The sequence below is a fragment of the Siniperca chuatsi genome, linkage group LG3 (assembly GCF_020085105.1).
Source record: "Siniperca chuatsi isolate FFG_IHB_CAS linkage group LG3, ASM2008510v1, whole genome shotgun sequence".
In the NCBI taxonomy this organism is placed as follows: Eukaryota; Metazoa; Chordata; class Actinopteri; order Centrarchiformes; family Sinipercidae; genus Siniperca; species Siniperca chuatsi.
In genome coordinates this window covers 31,888,883-31,916,452 of record NC_058044.1, presented here as the reverse complement: position 1 = coordinate 31,916,452, position 27,570 = coordinate 31,888,883, and the positions used below count along the sequence as shown (strand labels likewise).

Sequence of the window (27,570 nt, the reverse complement as noted above, 5' to 3'; positions counted from 1 at the left end):
TGAGCGTGTAGCTCCGGCCAATCTCTCCCACTCTCCGTTCCTCCAAAAAACGAAACAGTGCCAGATAACAGAAGCGAGTTGAATTCTGGTGTGAGCCAGGAACAAATTGGTGAGTAGATTGTAAAAATGGGTGTTATCGGGGTGTAACCAGGTGGTGAAATCTGGTGATGAAATCCAGGTTGTCACAATGCTACACACAAAAAACTAAAACAGAAAACTATTATTAATGGTGGAGTGCAGAGAATGAATTCAGGCATTCAGAAATGACTCTAGAGGAGTACCTACAGTGTCATATTTTGGAGGGACACTGACCAAGCTGCAAACTGGTGAGGGGTCCATGCTGGCTGGGATGATGTCTTTGATGTACTGGAGAACCAGTTTCTCAAAGCACTTCATAAGAATGGGGGTGAGAGCCACAGGGCGGTAGTCATTTAGTCACCACAGGGACAATGGTGGGTGTCTCGAAGCAGGTGGGAACACTCTCCTGTGATTTGTTAAAAATATCAGTAATAACATCAACTAGCTGGTTTGCACATATTCTTAGTACACGGCCAGGGATGTTATCAGGCCCAGCAGCTTTACTCATATTAATTCTCAGCAGGATTCTTCTCACATCTGCTGTGGATACTGACAATGGACTTGACAGCTGACTCATTGCTGAGGAGATCAAAATGAGCATAAAATGTGTGAAGCTCATCTGGCTCTTCTGGATGGAAGAGCTCCTCCTTTGTAGCCTGTGATGATCTGGATCACTTGCCACATATCTTTGGTGTTGAGGTCTCTTTCCAGTCTGTCCTGATGTCTCAGCTTTGCCTCCTTGATGCTAGCTTTCAGTCTTGTTCTGGCGGTGCTGTAAGCTTTCTTGTCACCTGAACAAAAGGCAGCTTTTTGGCTCTGAGTAGAGCCCTCACCTCTCCATTCATTCAGGCTTTCTGGTTGGGGAATGATTTTACATTGTGATCAGCACATCATTAACACATTTGCCAATGTATGATGTCACTGATGATATATTCCTCAAGATTGATGTGGTTCCCCTGGGTGGCGGCATCTCTGAACATGAGCCAGTCTGTGCTCTCAAAACAGTCCTGTAGAGCTGCTGTAGCTTCAACTGTCCACACTGTAACTGTTTTTTCTGACGGTTTGACCTTAATTAGCTGGGAGTAAGTTGGCAGGAGAAGCAGGGAAATATGGTCTGATTAACCAAAATGGGCAAGGGCTTTGTAGCTGCCAGAAATGTTTTTATAAACATGGGCCAGGGTATTACTTCCACCTGTCAAGTGCAATAGCTTGATCCGGTACGTTGTGGTGAAGCCAGGTCTCTGTAAAGATGTGGGAACAACAGTCTCTGATTTCCCGTTGCTGAGTTGGCCTGAGTCTTATTTAATCCATTTTATTTTCCTGCGACCGGACATTAGCCAAAAGTAGGCTGAGTAGTGGTACTGCCTTAGGTCCAAGCTGGGTTAGCTTAGCTCTTATACCGGATCTCTTCCCCCTCTTCCTGGGGCGGTTGCACAGCTTGTGGTGATGTTTGGTCCAGACGAAAATATTTAATCATGATTGTCCATAGTTAATTGCAAATTGCAAATCACAAATTAATTAAAGGGAATTTTTTCAAGTATTTAATACTCTTATCAACATGGGGTGGACAAATATGCTTGCTTTTTTGTCTCATTGTCTCATTTCCGGTCACCAGTATTTGTGTGTTACTAGTAGCATATATTTGCTGTTCTAGCTCATCACAGTTAATTTTGTTCGATTCTTTATTATAGTGACTAACTATCTGCTATACATTTAAACATACACTAGTTCTGCTGAAGCACTCATAGCTCTCTCCTTCTTTTAATGATTTTCTCTCTAATCCCACAGTTTACACGCTATTCACATGCTAGCAATGGCTTCTCTCTCTCCCTCTCACTCTCCTGCTCTCTCTTGTTCGGTGTGTCAAATGTTTAGCTATTCCTCTGCCTCCTTTAGTGATAATGGTACATGTAATAAATGTAGTTTATTTGGAGCATTGGAGGCGAGGCTTAGTGAATTGGAAACGCAGTTCCGCACCATGGGAACTCAATCATTAGCTGCTGTAGTTAGCCAGCCCCCAGTAGCCACTGCGGACCGACCAGAGCTAGCTCCTGTAGCTCCCGACCAGCCGGGAAACCAGGGAGGCTGGGTGACTGTCCGAAGGAAGCATAGCCCTAAGCAGAAGCCCACGGTTCACCACCAACCTGTTCACGGTTCTAACAAGTTCTCCCTTCTTAGCGACACACCTGCTGAGAAACCAACACTGATTATTGGCAGCTCTATATTTAGAAACGTCAAGTTAGCAACACCAGCGACCATAGTCAAATGTATTCATGGTGCCAGGACAGGCGATGTTGAATCCTATTTAAAACTGCTGGCAAAGGATGAACGTAAATACAGCAAGTTTGTTATTCACGTCGGCGGTAACGACTCCCGATTACGCCAATCAGAGGTCACTAAAGTTGAGTCGGTGTGTACATATGCAAAGACAACTCCGTAGTTTTCTCTGGGCCCCTGTTAAACCTGACAGTGATGACATGTTTAGCCACATGTCTTCATTCCGCCGCTGGCTGTATGTGGGCTTCGCAGATAATTGGCGGACTTTTTGGGGAAGACCTGGTCTTATTAGGAAAGACTGCATTCATCCTACTTTCGTTGGAGCAGCTCATATCCAGAAATCTGACCGAGTTTATTAGTGGACCTAAACCATAACAACTCAGGAAGCAGAATTGCAGTCCTATACGCTTCTCTGTGCTTCCAGAGCAGTTACTCATCCAAAACTCCGTCTGAGTTATACATAGAAACCTAAACAAAAATGCTGAAATAGCACAACAAAATAGGAGAATTAAATGTGGACTCTTACATCAGATCAGATAAAGCTGTACGAGTGAACAATTTAATATCAGAGTATCATATTGACTTATTTTGTCTTACTTAAACCTGGCTGGGTCTTGAAGAATATGTTAGCCTAAATGAATCCATAAGTCATATTAATACTCACATTCCTCGAGGCACCGGCCGAGGAGGTGGAGTTGCATCCATCTTCGACTCAAGCCTATTAATCAACCCTAAACCTGAACTAAATTATAACTCATTCAAAAGCCTTGTTCTTAGTCTTTCAAACCCGACCTGGAAAACACGACAGCCAATTCTATTTGTTATAGTGTACCGCGCTCCTGGTCCTTATTCTGAATTTTTATCTGAATTCTCAGAGTTTTTATCAAGTTTAGTTCTTAAAACAGATAAAGTAATTATTGTAGGTGATTTCAATATTCATGTTGACGTTGAAAATGATAGCCTTAGTACTGTGTTTATCTCATTACTAGATTTGATTGGCTTTTGTCTGAGTGTACATAAACCCACTCACTGTTTTAACCACACCCTCATCCTTGTTCTGGTATATGCCATTGAAATTGAACATTTAATAGTCTTTCCACAGAATCCTTCATTATCGGACCATTATTTAATAACGTTTAAACTCCTATTACAGGACTACACACCATTAGGCAAAAACTCCTACTCTAGATGTCTATCTAATAATGCTGTAGCTAAATTTAAGGAAGTCATTCCACCTGTATTTAATTCAATGCCATATAACAGAGGTCTCCTATGCTAATTTCAGTCCCTTCCAAATTGATCATCTTGTTGATAGTGCTGCAAGCTCACTGCAAATGACACTCAACTCTAATGCCTCTCTAAAAAAGAAGATAATAAAACAAAGAAGGTTAACTCCATGGTATAACCCCCACACCCTTGCTTGAGGAAAGTTACAATGCCTAGGCCAGTGTTATGTGTAACAGGAGTTCAAAAGTAGTTAAATTTAATGAAGTGATTCCATCTGTATTTAATTCAATGCTATTTCTCAGTATAACAGAGGACTAGTGCTGCAGGCTCACTGTGAACGACACTCGATTCTATTGCACCTCTAAAAAAAAAAAGATAATAAAACAAAGGAGGTTAGCTCCATGGTATAACCTCCAAACCTGCAAATTAAAGCAAACATTGCAAAAACTTTAAAGAAAATGGCGTTCCAACAATCCAGAAGAATCTTGTTTAGCCTAGTCTTAAAACATATATGAAAGCCCTCCGCAATGCCAGAGCAGCCTACTACTCATCATTAATAGAGGAAAACAAAAACAACCCCAGGAGTCACAGTCATCAACCTTCTTCAACTAACTTCAACGATGTCTTCATCTAAGCCATTAACCTGTCTCTTAGACCCCATTCCAACTAGGCTGCTTAAAGACGTTTTACCCTTAGTTAGCACTTCTTTACTGGATACTACTAACAGGCTACTAACAGGCTATGTACCACAATCCTTTAAAGTAGCTGTAATTAAACCTCTTCTTAAAAAACCCACTCTTGATCCAGGGGTTTCAACCAACTATATCTATCCTTCCCTTTCTCTCTAAGATCCTTGAGAAAGCAGTCGCCAATCAGTTGTGACTTTCTAAATAACAATAGTTTATTTGAGGATTTTCAGTCAGGATTTAGAGGGCATCATAGCACAGAGACAGTAATCATCAAACATCACACGCTCCAACCGCTGTGCGTCTCATGTCCAGACAGGGATCAGACATCACAGACATCATCATTTTTGTGGAAGAGACCCACTGTCATCAGCATATTTAAATAACTTGAAATTGCTGTTGTGCAGTGTCATTTCATTGGTGTACACAGAATAGTACTGGTGATAAAACACAGCCCTGCGTGGCCCCTTAGAACAACCTCATCAGAGAGTATCAAAAAAAAGATATATATCAGCCATATTAAAAAGTGACCCTGCCTGTTACCAGCGCTTGCCTACCGAGAGTTATAGAAAGGAGTCCCCACACCAAACTGGTCCTGAGGCTGGCTGACCTTTCACCTTCTGACATCACAAACCCCAGCCTGTTATAGTTAGCCTCTATTTCCCCCCTGATCCCTGTCTGCTGCAGTGTGCTTTCCCCTCCTTGTGTTTCCTGGCTGTCCCCTGTTCATTGTTGTGTGTGTGTGTGTGTGTGCGTTCTGGTCTGGCTTCCTGATCTCCTGCCTGCTGCTGATCACCGGCACACCTGATATCAATCATTCATCAGTCTCCACTGCATATCTACCAGGCTAGGCCAGGCTACCAGGGGGCGACAGAGAACTACGGCAGACTTCTTGTACAGACATTAGCACCGCTACAATAAAAACAAATATACCCAGCTCTGTTCCGTTGTGTTCTGCCTTTGGGGTTCAGTGATCGTGCATTACGACACAGCCAGCCTCGGGGCAGTTACACCATCACTCGTTTAGATTAGACCTGACCAGATTATAACTTAAGAAAAATACATCACCTATTGGAAGGATATCACACACTCAAGAAACATATTTGGCCCTAAGCAGACAGTTTACTGTAGTAGACTACCTAACCACAGTAACTGATAACCTGAGAAAGACACTGACAGTGTTCAGACTGAGTGACCTCAGGCTGCTCTGTAGAGACAGAATAACATTTTCTAACAAAATACAGAAATATTAAGGAATTCTTTCCAAAATTGCCCCGAATTCAGAAGTCTGACAGAAAGGCAGAAATTACCCCTCCTTCTGGGGGAAAAGAGTGTGCAGCTGTGGCTGCTAAATATGTCACTTAATGCCACAACAAAAGAGACAAACAGTAGGACAGAGATATATAGACAGATAAAATAACCCGTTCCCTGACGTTTTGTCACGCCCCTTGGCGTCTCATGAGACACACCGGGCTTTCAATTAACTCCAATGTAAAACCATCCGCAGCAATATTAGACGCTCAGAGCAACTGCTCCGGCCGTCCATTCACTCCAGTATTAACCTGACTGCGCCGCTATAAGACGCTGTGAGCATCAGTTCCATTGGAGAACCGAGGACCTGCTGCCCAGAAGTATTTTCCTCACGGTTAATTCCCATGTTAAGGTTTTTTTTCAATGATAACCTCAACATTTCTCAAAACTAAAACACTAAAGTGTCCTTGATAATTCAACAGTAAGATAGGTTAATGTTAGGGCCATCAGTTTAGATTATTTCTCCTTCGATTCTGAGAAATAAAGTATTTTTTGTCAGTTTTGGATAGCAGAAGGGTAGGCTACATTACCCATGATCCTTAGTCACCGCTGCAAGAGGAATCCAGCTCACCATAAGCTTTTTTGACATGATATGCTCCCTGATCCAGGGACAACGTTTTTTCTCTTCCTATTGGCTGTTTTCGGTGTCAGTCGGTGACATCATATGAAAGCTGTAAACCACGGGGTGTTCGACTCCTGTTTTGGCTGAAATATCTTAAATGAATGAAATGGAGTTTAAGGGGATGGTAAACACATTTGTGTAATCAGATTTATTCGTTCTTTCATTCATTGTCTATCATAATCGTAATTGTGCTTTGTCAACATGTCATGCCAATAAAGCCTATTGAATTTAAATTAATTGAGTACTTCTTTAACACGGACTCTTTATGGGCAGTCAGTTAAAAAATCCTTGACCCAGTTCACAAGGCCCCCTGCTCACCCCTAAGTCCAGAAACCGTTGCAGGAGTACATGAATTTGCATTGTGTTAAAAGCAAAATTAAAATCAACAAACCATGGTGATCATAGTGAGTGTGGCGTCCTCAGTCCCTCGGTGGGTTTATGTACTTATTTATCTAATGCCGACTTTACAAACAACCCTTTAGGCTACTGTTTTGGTGAATGAAATTGCTGGCAGCCATGTTGACTCTTTCCTCTCCAATCACAAGTTGTGTTATTAGGTGGTTGGCCGTGTGCAAAGCACTGCACCGGTGATGGTTACAAAACGTAATTTGATAGATCTATGCTGTGTCCGGTGTGTTCAGATGTCTACTGCAACACGGAAGCGACTTTCAAAGAGTAAAGGTGTCAAGATAGTTAAACGAATATGGAAAAAATGTGATAAAAATGTAAATATTTCTGTTTGTCATGTCATTATATATTTATTTTCACTTGAAGCATTGGGCTACAAATGTAGCTTTAGCACATAGTTGTTTGTTGTGGAAAATGAGTAAATAGTTCAAATTCTGGTTTTCTTTTCTTTTGACTTTTTGGTCTTATAACATTTTTATATGTGATATCACTGCAGCATACATATTCAAATAGCCCATGTTGTGCTGAAAAAAGGATATTGATTACTTGCTTGTGCCTTACAATACTGAATTTATACATATTTTTATATATTGAGAGTCGAGGCCCCAGTAATAGGAAAAAAATAGCTCAGGCTAGTTTTCATTTGATTGTAGAATACACTGGTCTACTTTTTGGCTGAGGATCTCTTGGTTTCGTGAGGGGTTTTTATTAAAGAGGAAAATAAGTCATCACTGGTCATAATCAGTTAACTTCAGCTAACTAACAGCTGAGCTGTAATGGCCAGGGGGCACCCCATTTTGACAAATAAAAGCCTGGCTGGCCCATGTATAAACCTTGTCACAAAATAGTTTACAGTTACCATGAACGCGGCGTCGATTTCTGTTAATCGAGATAATTAGCTCTGAAAAGAGAGCTCAGCTCACGTGCATAGGTTCGCTTGCGCATAATATTAAGTGTCATAGAAAAGGTTTCAGTCGTAGTCATCTGGACACTGTTTTCAGAATCAAGACGTTTCGGCTCCCATCTGGAAGTCATTCTCAATTGTGAAGAAATAATTAATAATTAATTAATCAGGTACTTAACAGTGATGAAGTAGATGCAGCCAGAAAACAATAGGCCTGATTACTGATTACTGGGCCATCTTGGAAACTATTAGGTCAGTTTCAGGTGAAAGTAGCTATTAACAGATACTCAGGCAGATTCCCTCCTGAGGGCGGGGCTTATGTAACACAGAGTAGCTTAAATTTCTAGTTCCCGTCCCATTTTTTCACAATTGAGAATGACTTCCGAATGGGAGCCGAAACGTCTTGATTCTGAAAACAGTGTCCAGATGACTACGACTGAAACCTTTTCTATGATAGAACACTCCTGGACGAATGAGGGACTACACCGTCTTATAATATGAAGTGAACGATGTGTGAAAGACATTATGAATTGCCCTTCCCCAGTAGATAGTTGTCAACTCTGGAGTTTTCAGTGCACCGTTAGCTAGATGTTAAAGATCCCCTTAAGATGTATATAAAATACTCTACTTTGAATGATAATTTGTGTAATTTTTCCACAAAATGATCTTGTTAAAATCCTTAAAATGACATGTATTCCTCCCTCATTTAGAATTCCAGAATCTATGAATATGTAATTATTTTTATTTACAAAGTTTAACTGTTGGACACCAGATGTCTCCTACTTCACTGAAAAGTCAAGTATTAGTGTATGTGCACTGGAGGTTTCAGGTTTCCACATCACACTTGTGTAAGTGTGACCAGAAGTGGCTTCCAGACTAGTTCAAATCATGCTCATAGGCCCGCCCCATAAAAACTGGATTTTCAATTAGTACAGACAAACTTTCCACTTTCAGTAGATTAATGTGAAAACAGCCTTCTAATGTCAAACTCTGCACATATATCATTCTGCACAGTGAGACTTAAACATTCAATGATAGGAACAAGAAGAAAAATACATTTTTGAGTGGATGGGGACTTACATAGACAATCACAACAAGTCACAATAAGTCAGTCTGTGTCGCTCTTCCTATTATTATTTATTTTACACTTACGTGCTAGTTGACTAACATTCTACTTTTTGAGGAGCAATTTTTGGCTATACTGCTTGGGACTGGGTACTCTAAATTTACAATGTCATAGAATAGTACTTAAGAGTCGGTTGTATTTACGTTCAGTATGACTTCTCATGATTATCAATGGGAAAGAATATATACTGTTCAATAATTATCACTCCACCACCTCTCGATATCTAGGCACTTGAGAGTGAGTCAGAGGCAGAATGCAGGGACAGTGGAGAGAGTTCCATTGCTGAGGCGAATGATGAAAGGGATTTGACAGTTTAGAATAATTTGTGTGCAGGCTATCTTCTAAGAATTCAATGGGGATACTGAATAGGAAACATTTCAGTCAATGTGCACCAATATAGACAGGAAAGCATCATTTATTTGAAAATTTGATAACTTCATGTCACACATTCCTGGGTGAACCATCCTAGGCTATGCTCACTTTCAAACTGTAAATCCACAATGCACCCTCAAATCATTGTCATTTCTTTTAAAGGCATAGACCACCCAAGAATCAAAATTTGCCAGTGATTATCTTACTTGTGCATTATTCAGTTTTACAGACCTGCTCTATGGGACAAGTGCAGTGAGATAACTTCTGTTATGAATTGGCGCTATATAAATAAAATTGAATTGAATACACTGTACTCTATATTTATTTACATGAGCAAGCACTTGGTGACAGTGGCAAGGAAAAACTTCCTTTTTTAAGAGGCAGAAACCTTGGACAAAGCCAGACTCAGGTTGGGCTGGAGAGAGAGAGAGAGAGAGAGAGTAGTGCAATGCTAATTTCACATTGAATTTTAAAATAATGTAGTGGTAATAATAGCAATAATAATGATAATAATAGTAATAAGACTAATAATAATAATTGTAGTAGCGGTTGTTGAGCAGGAACAGAAGGTGCCTTGCAATCAGATCCAGACTCTGCATCTCTGAAGGCAGAAAAACGTGCTGAAAGCGACAGAAGGAGAGAAGACAGAGACGAGAAAGCACAAAACTACGGGAGAGACAAGATGTCGAGTTAGTAACATGCAGTAATGGGATAAGAATGCTTACAGATGGAGAGGGAGTGGAGGAGAGAGGAAAGAGGTGCATCATGGGAAGTCTCCCGGCAGTCTAGGCTTTATCAAAGAGGAAAGTCTTAAGCCTACTCTTGAATGTGGAGATGGTCTCTGCCTCCTATACCCAAACTGGGAGCTGATTCTACAGGAGAGGAGCTTGATGGAGCTAACCTCCTTTGTTTTTTTATCTTATTTTTTAGAGGGGCGATAGAATCGAGTGTCATTCGCAGTGAGCCTGCAGCACTGACAAAAAGAGGAAAGTAAGATGGCAAATGAGACTAAAAGAAGAGAAGAAGAAGAGAAAGAAAGGGTTGGAATGAAGAGGTAAAGAAGGAACAAGTGAAGTAAGCAAGGAAAAAGGGATGAAGGGGACAAATGAAAACAATGAAGGAGGTAGGGAGGAGCTTTTAGTTTTTATTATTATTTTTAAATCTTTTAACTGTTACGGTAGTGCCACCATTACATTAGTTGATACAACTGGGCACCTGATAATTGTGTAAGGTTATGAAATTTATAAAATAAAAAACAGCAAAAAGCATCAGTTTTAAATCATTGTTGGTGATTCATTTTGTCACATTCATTTCAATATTTAATGAAATTTTTGTGTTCGATGTGTTGGATTTTAAGTTATTTGCTATTTGAAATGTTAGCAAATATGTCTTTTTTGCCAAAAAAGTATATATCAGGGACCTGTGCCACAAAGCTATTATGATGTTATCCAGCTTACTTGATGGATTTGCACACACACACACACACACACACACACACACTCCTCAAACTTGTGCCACTTATGAATTCAAGACTATTGCTTTTCATGAAAGGTGGCAGATGGTTGTTATATTGATGCCTTTTGTCATGAAATGTTGCCCTAAATATTTATGTGGAGTGCTTCCCGGTAGCAGTGTAGTATCAGTGACTGGAAGATGAATGTAGTTTACTGTAGAATGCAGAGAGGCTCTTTGATTTCAGCTGTGCTCTCCACTTTACTCATTGATTTGATAACATTAAAGAAATTCATTTAACAGAAATTGCAATTGCATTGTCCCACCCATATTTTCAATGCTTCCTACACTCCTTCTAGCTACTATGTAACAAAACACAAAGCTTGCATTGCATATTTGAACTTAAATTTGGCCACAGTGTTAGTATAAATATGTTTTAAAAAAAGAAAGAAAAGAAAGTAAAAATATCTTGATTTCGGTGGGTCTAAATGAGGCAGGATAGAAAAGGCAATCAGTATTGCTAGAATATATTGCAAAGCTACAGTATATATTCAAGGACCAGGTGGGAGACTTGGGGCGGATGGCCCGGGGCTGGATAGGTGCGGAGCTGGGGGCCTCGGGCGGACTGCCCGGGGGCTGACAGGTGCGGAGCTGGGGACCTTGGAGCTGATCTCCCGAGGTCAGTGATGGAGATTGACACCATCCGAAGGCCTGATAAAAGGCTGCCGGCAAAGACGGAGAGTCACAGGAGGCCGGCGGCGAAGACGCAACCCTTCTGGAGGCCGGCGGCAAAGGCGCAACCCTTCTGGAGGCTGGCGGCGAAGGCGGAGCCATTCTGGAGGCCAGCGGCGAAGACGCAACCCTTCTGGAGGCCGGTGGCGAAGGCAGAGCCATTCTGGGGACCGGCGGCGAAGGCGCAACCCTTCTGGAGGCCGGCGGTGAACACTGAGAGTCACAGGAGGCCGGTGACGAAGACGCAACCCTTCTGGAGGCCGGCGGCGAAGGCATTCTGGAGGCCGGCGACGAAGACACAACCCTTCTGGAGACCGGCGGCGAAGGCGTTCTGGAGGCCGGCGGCGAAGGCAGAGCCATTCTGGAGGCTGGCAGCAAAGGCGGAGCCATTCTGGAGGCTGGCGGCGAACACTGAGAGTCTCTGGAGGCTGGTGGCTAACACTGAGAGTCTCTGGAGGCCGGCGAAGAAGACACAACCCTTCTGGAGACCAGCGGCGAAGGCAGAGCCATTCTGGAGGCTGGCGGCAAAGGCGGAGCCATTCTGGAGGCCGGCAGCGAACACTTAGTGTCTCTGGAGGCCGGCGGCGAAGACACAACCCTTCTGGAGGCCGGCGGCGAAGGCGGAGCCATTCTGGGGACCGGCGGCGAAGGCGCAACCCTTCTGGAGGCCGGCGACGAAGATGCAACCCTTCTGGAGACCGGCGGCGAAGGCGTTCTGGAGGCCGGCGGCGAAGGCAGGGCGCCGAGGCAGCAAGACGGAACAAGGAGCTGCTGCGACTCAGCAGGGACTGGAGCAAGGGGCTGCTGCGATCCAGCAGGGACTGGAACCGACGTGGCAGCAGGACATGGGACCAGCAACTGGACAACAGGACAAGGCACCAGCTTCAAAGCAGCAGGACAGGGCGCTGGTGACTGGACCTCCGGATATGGCGCCGTCTTCTAAACCTCAGGCCTGGGAGTAAGGAGCCGCTGCGATCCAGCCGGGAAAGGAGTCGGCTGCGATCCAGCAGAGAGTTCAGGGAACTGCTGCGATCCAGCAGAGAGTTCAGGGAACTGCTGCGATCCAGCCGGGAAAGAAGTCAACTGCGATCCAGCAGGGGGTCCAGGGGGCTGTTGAGGTCCAGCGGAGAGTCCAGGGAGCTGCTGAGGTCCGGGGAAGAGTCCCGGGAGCTGCTGAGGTCCGGCCGGCAAGAGAGTCGACTGCAATCCAGCAGGGAGTACGGGAGCGGGAAGCAGTTGCCACCAGGCAGGGGTTGCAGTCTGCTGAGATGACTGCTGTGTTCCATTAGAGCGTGATGGTGGCACCTGAGGCTGCAGCGGCCCGGCAGGGCGTGATGGTGGCGACTGAGGATGCTGCGGCCGGACAGAGGCAGTGTGCGCTGGCTGCGGCTGGGTCCATGTTTGGTTGGATCATTCTGTCGTAAGGGGTGCTGTACAGAGGTATGTGGACCCAAAAGCAGATGATGAGGAAGCGGTCTCAGGGTAAAGTAGCCGGATGACTACCGTGTTTATTGTGGGGTGGAATGCAGGCATGAACAGGCAGAGGTGAAAGCAGGGGAGTGAGTCCAAGGTAGAAAACACAGTTCACAAGGGAGCAGGCAAAATCCAAAAATCAAAAATCCAAACAAGGTCCACGGGAGAACAAAGAATCCAACACGAACTTACGGTCAATGCTCGGCAGGAACAACACCATGTGTACAACAATGATCCAACACTGAACAAAGAAAAAACCCAGACTAAATACCCTAGAGGTGGTGAGACATCGAGACAAAGTGTGCAAACAATCAAGGGAGGACCAACAATCAAAACTGGAGGGAAAACAAAGACAGGAAGTAAAAACACAAGACACACAAGGGAAGGAGAATACTACAAAATAAACCTGGAAGTGATAACACCTAAACTACCACAGGTACTGTATAGATGATGGATGGACTTGTAAATGAAATTAAAGGAGATCGCCACCAATTTTACGCATCAAGATCAGTTTTTAGGTTCAGGTTTACTAGTCACATGGAGTACTGCTCATCCTGTGAAAACAGCTGTCTTCTCTGGAGGAGCCTTGTCAAGCCTTAGGAAATAACCCTGATGATGTAATCACGGCTTGGTTTTGGAGACTATAAATTTAAAACAGCTTTACAAACTGTGTTGTGCAGTTTTAAAGACATGGGAATTTATCAGGTTTAACAAAGAAGGTATTAAATTGCATTATATTATGGAAAATGTAGGATACAGCTGCTTTGGAGCTTGACTCAGAGTAGGGACTAAAATTCAGGATATTTCAGCCTCTGCTGCATCACTTTTGACCACTACATTTTAAAATCTGTCTCTTGTGAATCCCCCACAATACAAAATTGAGTGTTATTATTAACTTCTAAATGATTAAAACCTCTGCACTTCATGGTATAACACAGGTCTTTTCACTTATTTTGCCAAGCCAAAATTACCAAACAAAAATTGGAACTGTGCTGGCTGCTTTGCACCAGTACAAAAACAGAAGGCTTGCAGTTATATACTGCAATGATCTAAATGCTGTTTCACAGGCCTTTCCACCCTGACAAGAAGAAATATTCTTCTGGTAGAAACAGCCATATTTTGTTGTTTCACACAAATACATGAATATAAATACAACAAAAATTGTATGTTAACGATAATGTTCCATACCTTGGGTTGTGCTTTGGGAGTCTGTCAGCTCGAGTTCTGGCTGCTTGGCTCCCATCGTGTCTTCCACCTTCCACCTGTCCCCAGTCATCTTGTCCTCTGTCACAATCCCATTCAGTTTCACCTTTTTACTGCTGAGAGAAGAGAAGAGATTAACTCCAGCCCTTACCTAATAGTATGGGAAGGGAAGTAATTATCCACACCTTTCACCGGGAAGTGACAAAAAAGTAACATTATATCCATGATTACTTTACTGAACATCTGCATTTAAGTGATGGAGTGTCTAACATGGAAAGGGTTCAGCATGAATGTGCTCAGTACATTTCAGTCAGTCTGCTTATTAGATTTTGATTTAATTAAGGGGAATATTTGACCTCATTGGTGGTGCCATAGAAAAGTACAGGGGGTCACCAAAATTATGAGGAATTATCCACTGATGACTGTGAATATTTATACTAATTTTCATGGCAATCTAGTGTTGGGATCACTGGGACTTTACAGATGAATTCATTCATTTTGTATGATTTAACCTTTTAAATCATACCTGTCACTTCCTGTGACATCTCCGGTAACTTCCTGTGACTGCAACCTGATACCTCCTGATTCTACTGATTTATGATAGCTGATGTAACCTGTAAACCACCACCCACCATTCTGCTATAAGAAGTGTACCTTTTTGGATGTAAACTAAGTATTGTGTTGGCTGTGCCCATGTGTACATGTACATTTGTAATAAATCCATATATTCATGTGAGGACAACTGAGGCTCTCTGAGTTGTTCATTTATTGAGGACCATCTCTTCAGTGCAACTTTTCTTCAACTCATACTAAAAGTGTACGTGCGCACAAAAGCCAAAAATGGCGTGCACAAAAAAATAATCAGATTTATAAAACTGCGCTCGCACATCTGCAGATGATGTTCCCTTTATAAATCACAGTCCACCTGGAAATGTGCGCACGTGGCTCAGCCTCATATCCCACCCTTGCCACATGCCCACATTCAACCATAAATGATAAAAGCAAAGGATCTCATGAATATTGAAGCATAGAAATGAGCCTGCTGATCAATGGGTGAATCATGGCAACAACCGAGAGGAAGACCAAGAAAAGTAATTTTTCTGACACAGAAATCGAGGTGCCTGTGGGTGAGGTGGTTAGAATGCAGATATTGTTTGGTGGCCACAGCACAGCACTTTTATTGCATTGCTGCGTAAACATTTTTTCATAGACTATGTGCAGGTGGTGAAGATGTGCCGGGTGAGGTGGCTGGAGAAGGCGTGTGTGTGGCAGCCACCATGGTGCCTCAGTGCGCTCTGTGTGCCTGACAGCACAGTTGTGTCCACTGCAGCGATTTTACACACAAAAACTATATGAAAACTAAAATCATATTTGGTGATATATGCACAGTATTAGTAGATATTATCTAAAACTATTGACGCTCTGTTCTGCAATTCTTTAATGCTATTTGATGTTATCTTGGATTTCTACAATCGATGATGATAATTTCATTCATTAGTTAGCTTAGTTAACATGATTCAGGTGAAAAGGACTATATATCCTTGTTTAATATTGGGGAAAGGCAAGCCAGACTTTCCAGAATCCTGCCACCTGCCACATCCTGGCATCGTCCTCACATTTCAACAGCTGCAGTGTGCTCCACAAGTGACCACGAGCGTCAGCAGCATACAGTCCGGCCCTCTCCTCTGCGCTCCAGGGGTGAGGAATGTGATAGTGAGACAGCACTGATGAAATATTGAGTGGAATTTGATTTGAGATTTGAACTGGCTTATTTCTTTTACAATTGAAAGGTGCTTATGGAATAGTAATGGCTCACTAGCACAAGCACAAATGACCCTACATTATAGGTATAATGATGCCTCTCACATTTAATTTCAACAATCTGACTTCAGTTCACCGCCTCACCATCTGCATTGCCAATTTCCCTTGTCTCCAAAATGTTCATTCTCATGGGTCAGAGTTTCCGTACAGTTGCTCACATTCTCCCGTCAAGTTTGTTTTTATAGATTCCAGCTTTTGTGTGGGAAGTGGCGTACACCTCTTTCAGGTCATAAATTAGGTTACGGTTATAAATGAGGTCCCTGGTCATCCCATTGTTCGCTCTCTTCTCTTTGGCTTTTCTCTCTCACCGGGTCATGGCTCCCTGAACCTTGGCGTGGCCTGCACAACGCAGACCCACCGACGAAAGGACAACAGAGGCTGACGCGCAACACAAGAGCCTGCCTTTGTCTTAACATTCCTGGTTAGCGCACTGCTAACCAAGACTAAACAAGCTTAGTTAGCACCTGCAGCACACACAAAGCCTGCCAGCTAACTTAACTGTAAGCAACAGGAGCCATGAAGCAAGTTAACGCTGACTCCACACACATACACAGTCTTTGCATGCAAGCTAACTAACGCTTTTTCACTAATACTCGCCTAACCTCTCCTCAAAAAGTTCAGCCATTTTTAAAATTTCTTCGTCATGTCCTGTGGTCGTGTCTCGCTTGAACTATTGGCTACACTGCCCCCACGATTTCTGGTGGTGCTGCTCCATTTCATCCATATTCGTAAGCTTTTAGAAAACATGCACAAATACAGTAGAGTGTACTGACGTGTATCTGATGTCTTCAGGTGCAGGGAAGGATTCAGCAGGCCAGTTTAGGAAGCAGTTGAGGAAGACCATGCAGGCCATACCAGACCAAACCCACATGATGACACAGAATGACACACCAAGGTCATAAATTAACTGGAGAGGAGTGGTTAGACAGGGAGGAAGAGGAGGGTTTGGGAGGAATACAGGTAAGGAGAGAGACACACAGAGACAGATAGAGGAGAGGGGGGGAGAAAGGAAGTGTACATCAACATGTTGTAAAGGTAACCTTATTGCATTATTGTAATGTTTAACGTGAACTTCTGCTTAAAGATCCTCACTGAAATCCCACCTTGATTTCTTCCCTTCTTCTCTTCTCTTTCCTCTCTCTCCCTTATTTCTCCCATTGTGTACTTCTTACTTGTTTTTTTCTTTCTTCTAATCACTAATATTTTGTTCTTCCCTCCATCCTCCCCCTTTTCCCCATCTTTCTTCCCTTTTATCTTTTTTCCTTTAAAAGGGGTATTTTTCTCTTTCTTCCATGTTCCTTTCTTTCTTTATTAATGCTCTTATAATGCTTCTTGTATTCTTCCTACCATTCACAGTTTGTCAGCTGCTTCTTTTACAGTTTATCAAGCAGTACCTCTCAGTTTTCAGCAATCACATGCATTTTCTCCAGAAAATGCACTTTGTAATTATGTTATTAAACATAGAACAATGTAATAAACACAGTTGGCAAGAAATGTTGCGGAATGAATATTTTATGGTAAAACTGCACAAGCAAGTTAATGACAACACTCCTAAATAAGTATTTTTTGTGATGATTATGTTGTGAAAAGTTAGTCTGTGCTTTTTTATAATTGCCAGCAGTTCAAGTAGATTTGTGCATGCATGTGTGTGTGTGTGTGTGTGTGTGTGTGTGTGTGTGTGTGTGTTGTGTGAGCACCTTGACACCTGGGAAGGTGACGGCTGAAGAAGCATAGGAGCCAATCATCAGGGAGAGGATGGTTGATCGTACATTCCCAAACATGTTAGGCAGCTAGATGAAAGTGATGAGATAAAGATTAAAGAGACAGAAAACTTCTATAAAATCAAATGAATAAATGAACCCTGCAACCATCCTTATCAGTCAGCAGTAAATGTGAAAAAATAAGCTCCTGCACCCTGTGAACACTTGCTAAATGTATGAATCAGCTGTTTCAGTCCAATGACCTTTGACCTAAAATAAATAAACTAAATAGCTGTTGTGAATAAAGTAATGTTCATTATCTGTGATTCAGATGCACTTTAAAAACTCAACCAGCAGGCAGCGCTACTGCATTCTTATAAACACAAGCTTTTCATCTGAAGGGTGGAAGTTGAGCTGATTAACACACACACAAACACAACACAACCAGCAGAAACAACATGGCACAGCAGCTACATGTGCAGTCTGTATTTACAGCTTGAATTCTAAAAGTATGTGCTCTAACTGTCAGCACTCACTCTCTCTCCTTCTCACACACACACACACACACACACACACACACACCATATATGTCTGTCACCCATTTTGTCATGACAACTTGCCGTGTGTGCATGTGAACATTCTCTGGCCATGCAGATGGTAAGTTTTGGAGTGTGTGTGTCACCAGACTTTCACTCTAACTATAGACACAGCTGGAGCACTGCCAATCACACAGCACACTGCACGTGGCTCTGCTCACACTACAGTTGTGATGTGTCGGTCGCGAACTAGTCGGCTCTATGAGCCAGCTCCTTCAAGTGAACGAACCTCCCCGACAATGCACTAAGATTATCAGAATCAGAATCAGAAATACTTTATTGATCCCCGAAGGGAAACTCTTTGTTACAGTAGCTCGCCTTTACGTCAGTGCACACAGGAAGAAAGTACTAGCAAAAAATATAATACATTATAAACACTATAAAACAGGTCAGAAAATAAATTAAGTATCAGGTGGGTATAAGTATAAGATAAAATAGTGTGAATTACCAAGTGGGTTTACCGGTTGATGATGAAAATACAGTATAATAATACAATGTAATAAAATCAGTAATAAGTAATAAGCAGTGGTGCATGTACTGTCGAGTTAAGTGTAGCTTATTGAGATTATTAAGATATTGCACAGCAGTAATGAAGGTATATAATATCAATGTCAATAAATAGGAAAAACTAACATGGGAAAACTAAATATTGCACGGGAGTAGTACACAGAATATTGCTCAATTATTCAAGTATGGCAGAGAATGATCAGTGTCCAGTTTAGTGACTTCGGGTCATACATACTGACACTTAGAGGGAGGAGTTAAAGAGTCTGACGGCCACAGGCAGGAATGACTTCCTGTGGCGCTCTGTGGTGCATTGTGGGGGGATGAGTCTTCTGCTGAAGGTGCTCCTTTGCTTGACCAGCACGTCATGGAGTGGGTGGGAGACGCTGTCCAAGATGGCATGAAGTTTGGCCAGCATCCTCCTCTCTGACACCACCGCCAGAGAGTCCAGCTCCACCCCCACAATGTCACTGGCCTTACGGATCAGTTTGTTTGAGTCTGTTAGCGTCCGCTACCTTCAACCTGCTGCCCCAGCATGCAACAGCATACAGGATAGCACTGGCCACCACAGACTCATAAAACATCTTCAGCATTGTCCGGCAGATGTTGAAGGACCTCAGCCTCCTCAGAAAATAGAGGCGGCTCTGGCCCTTCCTGTACAGAGCTTGAGTGTTCTTGGTCCAGTCCAGTTTGTTATCCAAGTGTACTCCCAGGTACTTGCAATCCTGATAATAGACTGCGATGAAGATGAACAAATGACATTTGTATTATATATTTTTTGTTTCATATTAGCCTATATCATACAAATTAAATTGTAATTAATAGTATACTGTATGTGTATGTATAGAGTTATTATTATTATTATTATTATTTATTGTTATTTTTGTTATAGGCTACAACAAAGATAGTTATTCTTGACATATCACACTTTTTAACTACCAATAAGATGTGTGATATTTTAATGTATTTCAGATGAAGAATCTTATATTTATTTCCTCAAAAAAAAAAAAAGAATGTAACTGAGGCAGTGACCAGCAGAAGTGGTACTATTTGAAGAGCTGTTTGGGAGCCGAAAGAGCCGGCTCTCGGAAAGGAACGGAACCATAAGATCCGGTTCACTTCAAAGAGCCAAAATTCCCATTACTACTCTACAGGCCTTCATGCTCAGTTTACTTAGTGCTCAAATCATAGTTTTTGGATAATTTCTATTCTAGAATGTCACCAGTAGTATATTTCATATCAGTATGAATGGAGGCCATGTCAAAAACACACACATTGACAAAAAACTCTGAAACTCTGAAATTCTGAAGTGTGCAACTCTGTTATTCATTATACATCACAGAAATGTTGGATGATAAGCACTACCAGCAGTGTGTTGTTTGTTCTGAAGGTGGCAATGGAGAAGAGGCCATGGGATAACCATTAATTAATGAACGCAGCAAACTGAATGGTAATCTGCTTGTTAGATTATGAGATATCAAAATAGCAAAATTCAGATTTTTTTCCTGAGGGTGGTGCAAGAGGAAAGCCCACAGATTATCCAAAATGGAAAGTCTTCATCCTATGGGGAGCATGAATGACCTACAGGTAGAAAACAACAAACTAACAGGGTACCTTGTGTTCACATTAGGTCTTTTCTTATAAAAAAATGTAGGTTTAAACAAATTAGAACTAACACATAATTAGTTTGAATTAATTCAAATGCAACCAAAGTAGCCTAATTCTACACTACGTTGCAGAATTACCTTTGATCCGTTCATTTGCGGTGCCCTCGCTGCCTCATTTGAGCGACAAGCTAACGTTACTCTATGGCAGAATTTTGAATGAAAAGTGACAGCCCCCATTTACATCTTTAAATAATTGAAATGTTTATCTGTGACATGCTAAAATGTAGTGTAACATAGCACAAGAAAAATCCACAAACTGACTCAGTAACATCATTTATAAGGCAACATCAAGCTAAACTAAAACTTACAAACTTAAACTGTAAGCTGCGTCAAAAGTCATGGCAAGAATTCAATTCAATTTTATTTATATAGCGCCAATTCATAACAGAAGTGATCGCATTGCACTTTTCCTATAGAGCAGGGCTAGACCATACTCTTTATAATAGACCCAACAAATCCCACCATGAGCAAGCATTTGGCGACAGGGGCAAGGAAAAACTTCCTTTAAGAGGCAGAAACCTTGGACAGAACCAGACTCAATCGTGGGTGACCATCCGCCACTGCCATGTTAGGTCTTGAGAAAGAGAGAGAGAGAATCAGCTGAGCTAATTTTATTACCATAATAACTTCATTAAAGGTCATGTTTGTGGTGATGTTAATGCACCTGGGAGAAGGTGGCTTTCTTTCAGCACAGAAATGTGAACAAAAAGGCGCACATAGACAGACAGCTGCAAACATGTTTAAACTCCTGCAGTTATTTTTCTCTGTGAAAAAAGGGTAATTTTTTTTTTATCTTGGCAAAATCCAGGATATAATTTCCCCCTTTTCAGCCTTAAAATATCATAGTTTTATGCATGTAGAGATTTGAACAGTGTTACAAAATGCATGTTTTTAAAATCCCTTCCCAGTCATTTGGGCAGCAGTTTAGTGGTTTATTGCAATGTTGTGCACTTTTCCTTTTTCTATTGACAGTTCTAACAATGTGCCACCTCTGTAAACACTGTAGACTGATATCCTTCTCAGGACTGCAGGCTAAAGAAAACCGATTAGGCTTGGCTCTTTGACAATCTAACACACATAGTTAACTTTGGATGCTGTGATTAAAGGGATATTGTGTATTGTGTTTTTTGGTGAGTGGGCACACTATGCTCTCATGTTTTTTATGACATCTGTGGTCTATGGTCTGGTACAACGCCTCATTACTGGGATCAATCGACCGTTTTCCGGCAGAGAGCCATGGCCTCAGACTTGGAAGTACTGACTCTCATCCCGACCTCTTCACACTGCAAACCGCCCCAGTGCTTGCTGGAGGTCACGGTCTAATGAAGCCAACAGAACCATATCATCTGCAAATAGCAGAGAAGCAATTCTGAGGTCCCGAAATCCGGACACCCCCCACCCCCTCAGCTGTGCCTTGAGAACCTGTCCATAGAAATCACAAACAGAATCAGTGACAAGGGACAACCCTGTTGGAGCCCAACACCTACTGAAAACGTGTTAATGACTTCCTGAAGAGAATCGAACACAGCTCTTGCTCCAGTTATATAAGGACCGGATGGCTTTTAGCAATGGTCTCAGCACCCCATACTCCCGCAGTACCCCCCACAATGCTCCCCAGGGGGAACGGTCGTAAACCTTCTCCAAGTCCACAAAACAACCTTGTGATGGTAAAGTGCTTGTTCACCGTGTTTCACTTTTTAAAAATGGGAACCACCACCCCAGTCTGCCATTCCACAGGCACTGTCCCCGACCTCCACGTAACATTGAAGAGGCGTGTCAGTCAAGACAGTCCTACAATGTCCAGAGCCTGTAGCATCTCAGGGTGAATCTTATCCACACCTGGAGCCTTGCTACTGAGGAGCTTCTAAACTACCTCAGAGACATCTGCCAGGGATATGGGTGTTGGTCTTCAAACTCTGCTTCCTCCACAGAGGACGTGTTGGTTGGGCTCAGGAGTTCCTCAAAGTGCTCTTTCCACCGACAATATCACCCAGTCAGGGTCAGCAGTTCTCCTGCTGAACACAGCCTGATCTAAGCCCTGCTTTCCCTTCCTTTCCCGTCCTTCTCTATAGCCTCCCTGAACTCCTCCCACACCCAGATTTTTGCTTTGGTGACCATGGTAGCTACAGCCCCTCTGGCCTCCCAGTACCTGTCTGCTGCTTCATGAGACCCCTCACTACACGTTTGGGTTTACTAGGTCAGCCTCCCCCACCATCTGATCCAACTCACCACCAGGTGGTGATCAGTTGACAGCTCTGCTTCTCTCTTCACCCAAGTGACCAAGACATATGGGCCACAAATCTGATGATACGACTACAAAGTTGATCAGCGATCTTTGGCCTAAGGTGTTCTGGTACAAGTACACGATTATTATGAATCACCCTATGCTCGAACATGGTATTTGTTTTGGCCAATCTATGACGAGCACAGAAGTCCAATAAGAAAGCACCATTCAGGTTTGGATTGAGCAGGCCATTTCTCCCAGTCACCCCCCTCCAGGTTTCTCCATCATTATCCACGTGAGCATTTAAATTTCCCAGCAGAACTATAGAGGCGTTATCCTTTCTTTCTTTTTTTTAAGACCCCGATGCCACACAGAAACTTATTTGTTTAAACACTCAAAGTGACTGTTGGCCACTGTCATCATTGTCTTTTGGTTTTTTTTCCGTGGACAGTTAATAATACTTTACCTTATCAAACAAAAGAACAAACAAATAAACAACAACAACAAAAAACCCCTATAAAAACAAATACACAGTGAGCCACGTACCTTTATGAAAAGTGTATCTGTATACTCACACTTAAGCTATTCAACACAGGCGCTGCCGTCAAAACAGTCTGACTCACAACAGAGTTAAAAGGTGAAGGTGGCGGCCATTACAACTGTATTACATACAGAGATAGATTGTTTATCAATAAACAACAATAAAATAAAAAAACATGTTCAGTGAAACAAAACAGAGACTAGATTTTGTACAAGTACACACGTGTAGTTTCATGTGGGGATACTCATGAGCTTGTGAGTATCCCCACATCCACCCGACACCTCTCGCTCTGGGCAACTCTGTTAAAGGAGAGCCCAGCCCCTCTCCAGGATTTTGGTTTCAGACCCAGTACCATATGTAGTCCAAGGTACTTGTACCAGCGTACCGGCACAAGCACCAATACCTTTAAACACAGACAGACAAAAAAAGTATACACAACACAAGAATACAGGGAGTAAAACACTAGCACAATATTGGCAACATTTTATGAATATTCAGAAATAAAATGACAAATCATTAACACCATTGTAATGTCCTCCAGAGCAGCCGTTTGAATTTGCAAAAACTAAGGCCTGTTTGTGGAACATAGACAACAATAAAGGTAGCTTTGGTAAGTGATAGTCACACTTAAGAAGGTTGAAGAAGAAGAAGTTGAGACCCCACATGTGAAACCACATTGAGTGCGGTTGGAAGAAACATTTCCTAATCCAGTTAATTTCAGAATTTTCCCAACAAGCGACTCAAAATCTAAAGCTTTTAAACCACCTTCTCTTAACTAGCTTGGATGTACAAATATAGTGGGTTTTATTTCTCCAAATAAAATTAAAAATGATAGAATTACCACATTTTACTGTCTTTGGGGTAATAAATAAAGAATGACGGGTATATTAAACATGAAATCCCCTCTGACTTGGACAACAGGATTCTACCAAATATGGAGACATCTCTTAAAAGCCAGTGATTTAAGGACAACTTTGTGGCTTCAATTCTTTTTGAAAAATTCACTTCTCTAACACTTTAATTTCTGTTATTACAATTCCAAGGTATTTTACCTCCTGTTTCAACGGAATGTCACAATTCGTATTGGTTTTACATGAATGATAGGAGGAAATTCATATTTCTACAAAATATTATTATATTACATAAATATTCTCAGCATTGACAATCAATATAGCAAATAATTCGCTAAAACAAATAACAAGGGAGATACCGGACAACCCTGCCTAATACCGCTTGACATCGAGAAATATGTTGTTGGACCAGTTCTTAAGAAAGCACAGCTGTCAATGTCATTATAAAACATTCTGAATGAATTACAAAAGAATATCCCAAAACCAAAGTGTTTCAGTGCTTTGAATAAAAAGAAATGTTCAAGTGAGTCGAAGGATTTAAAGAAATCCAAAAAAGGACAAGACCATCATCATTTATAAATTAACTTTAATCAAGCACCTTATGCCTGCCCTTAATAAAAGCTCACTGTCAATCATTAGCTTATCTTTGTTGGGTTTTGGTAGTAAAACAAGCAGGCTTCGTAGCATGTGACAGAACTGACATTCTAAGACAGTCCCTGAATGCCTCTCATTGATATCCTTCCAGAAATACTTCTAATAAATAATATAAATAAAATTCAGCAGTGAGGCCATCTAGACCTAGTGTCTTACCATTTGATAGCTGAGATAGCTGAACTAATCTACTTCAGCAATAGCTGAATGTGAATGTGACAAGTGCAGGGATTAAATGAGGGATGTGAAAGGTAAAGTCCAGTTTCATAACACCTTTCGTAGGAAAGGTGATATCATAATTAAAAGAGAGGAGAGACAGAAGAGAGGAGAGAGACAAGAAAGCACAAAACTGAGACCGTAGAGAAGATGTCGAGTTAGTAACATGCATTAATGGGATAAGAATGCATACAGATGGAGAGGAGGAGAGAGGTGCATCATGGGAAGTCACCCGGTAGTAGTCAGACGGAGTCAGATGGAGTTCCGTGTACATTGGGACATTGCAGTCCACACAGAAGTTAATGTAGCCAGTGATGCACTCAGTGAGCCCATCAATGTCCTCTCCATGAGGCTCACGGAGTGCATCCCAGTTTCCAGTTTGTCACCTCAAAACATTCCTGGCAGATGGCCGCCCACCCTGAGTCTGGCTCTGCTTGAGGTTTCTGCCGGAGTCAGACGGAGTTCCGTGAGTGTAATTTCACAGAGAAATGGCTATACCAGGATATCCCGGATCATAACGTTTCCATCGACGGCTTTCAGACTGTTCGGGCTGACAAGGATCACACTTGGAGCGGTAAGTGGAAAGGCGGTGGGCTTGCTGTTCTGGTCAACAACAGATGGTCAACCCTGGTCACGTTACTATCAAGCAGAGTATCTGTACCCCGGACATTGAACTGTTAGCTGTGGGACTCCAGCCATATTATCTGCCACGTGAATTTTCACATGCCATTGTTGAGGCTGTTTACATCCCCCCTCTGCTAAACCAGCATCGGCGTGCATCGCAATTCACTCCGACATAGGACAACTCCAGACTCAACACCCGAGTGCACTCATACTAATCTCGGGTGACTTCAACCATTCAGTGTTTCAACAACACTGACTAATTTCACCCAGTATGTGATGATTTGTCCTATTTGTCCCTTTTGTCCTACTAGAGAGGAGAGGACACTGGACCTGCTGTATGCTAATGTTAAGGACGCATAGGGCGCATAAGGACGCAGCTCCCCCCCAGCTATGTGGAGTCCTTCAACATGTCTTCAGCCTGAGCCTGAGGGTCCCTATTCTGTGGAAGACATCTTGCCTTGTTCCTGTGCCGAAGATGGCGTGTCACAATGGCTCCAAGGACTACAGCCCGGTGGTACTGACCTCCCACATAATGAAGACCCTGGAGAGACTGGTGCTGGAACAGCTGCGGCCCATGGTCAGGCCCCTCCTTGACCCCTGACCCCAGCTGGTAGTTGAGGACACCATCATCTTCCTGCTGAACCACATCCACACCCACCTGGACAAGCTGGCAAGCACGGTGAGGATCATGTTTTTTGACTTCTCCAGTGTTTTCAACACCATCCGACCAGACCTGCTGGGTGAGAAGCTGGCAGCGATGCATGTGGATGCCCCCCTCGTGTCCTGGATTGTTGACTGCCTGACTGGCAGACCACAGCATGTGCGCCTGCAGTACTGTGTGTCGGACAGCATGGTCAGCAACACTGGGGCCCCTCAGGGGACTGTCCTCTCTCCCTTTCTCTTCACTATCTACACCACAGACTTCAGCTACCACACAGAGTCCTGCCACCTTCAGAAGTTTTCTGATGACTCTGCTGTGGTGGGATGTATCAGCGGTGGTGATGAGACTGAGTACAGGGCTGCGGTGGGTAACTTTGTCTCATGGTGTGAGCAGAACCATCTGCAGCTCAAGCTACAAAGGGCCAAGGCACCAGTGACCCCAGTTTCCGTCCAGGGGGTCAGTGTGGACATTGTTGAGGACTACAAGTACCTTGGAATACATATGGACAATAAACTGGACTGGGTTAAGAACACTCAAGCTGTTTACAGGAAGGGCCAGAGCCGCCTCTATTTTCTGAGGAGGCTGAGGTCCTTCAACATCTGCCGGACAATGCTGAAGATGTTTTATGAGTCTGTGGTGGCCAGTGCTATCCTGTATGCTGTTGCATGCTGGGGCAGCAGGCTGAGGGTAGCGGACGCTAACAGACTCAACAAGCTGATCCGTAAGGCCAGTGACATTGTGGGGGTGGAGCTGGACTCTGGTGTCAGAGAGGAGGATGCTGGCGAAACTACATGCCATCTTGGACAGTGTCTCCCACCCACTCCATGATGTGCTGGTCAAACAAAGGACCACCTTCAGCAAAAAACTCATCCCCCCAGAATGCACCACAGAGCGCCACAGGAAATCATTCCTGCCTGTGGCCATCAAGCTCTTTAACTCCTCCATCTAAGTGTTAATCTACATGACCCTAAGTCATTAAACTGGACATTGGACCATTAACATCACTGCAATACTTGAAATAATTGTGCAATATTCTCTGTTTAATACTGCTGTGCAATATACTCTTGAGTTTAAAATTCCCTATTTATTGATATTTATTCATACTTCTATTACTGCTGTGCAATATCCACCGTCTCATAATCATCTTAGTGCATGTACTGCCAAGTTAAGTGTAGCTTATTATTACTTATTACATATATTATTACGTTGTATTATTATACCGTACATACTTATCATCAACCGGTAAATCCACTTTGTACTTAACACTTATTTTAATTTTATACTTATATCCACTTTGTACTTAATTTATCTTACCTGTATTATAGTGTATTATATTTTGATTTGCTTAGAACTTCTATTCCTGTGTGCACGTGATAGTGAGCAGCTGTAACAAAAGAGTTTCCCCTCTGGGATCAATAAAGTATTTCTGATTCTGATAGTCAAAGCCTATAGTAGCATAACTAAGAGATGGTTCAGGACTCACCCAAGCTAGCCCTAACTATAAGCTTTATCAAAGAGGAAAGTCTTAAGCCTATTCTTAAATGTGGAGATGGTATCTGCCTCCCAAACCCAAACTAAGACCTGATTCCACAGGAGAGAAGTTTCATAGCTGAAGGCTCTGACTCCCAATCTACTTTTGGAGA

The 27,570-nt window shown here is 42.6% G+C and overlaps 1 protein-coding gene across 2 annotated transcripts in view; it reads right to left on the bottom strand.

Annotated features, from left to right (window-relative positions):
* The window catches only part of slc43a1b (solute carrier family 43 member 1b), a 57,971-nt gene that overhangs the window by 11,532 nt on the left and 18,869 nt on the right, over positions 1-27,570 (bottom strand). Inside the window, exons 6-8 of one of the 2 annotated variants that reach the window (XM_044190404.1) lie at positions 17,390-17,482; positions 16,466-16,599; positions 13,857-13,987 (exon numbers count right to left, since the gene is read on the bottom strand). In XM_044190404.1, the coding sequence (XP_044046339.1) occupies positions 13,857-13,987; positions 16,466-16,599; positions 17,390-17,482 (358 nt within the window). The remainder of the gene's footprint in view (positions 1-13,856; positions 13,988-16,465; positions 16,600-17,389; positions 17,483-27,570) is intronic. The other variant, XM_044190405.1, reaches the window with a different exon arrangement.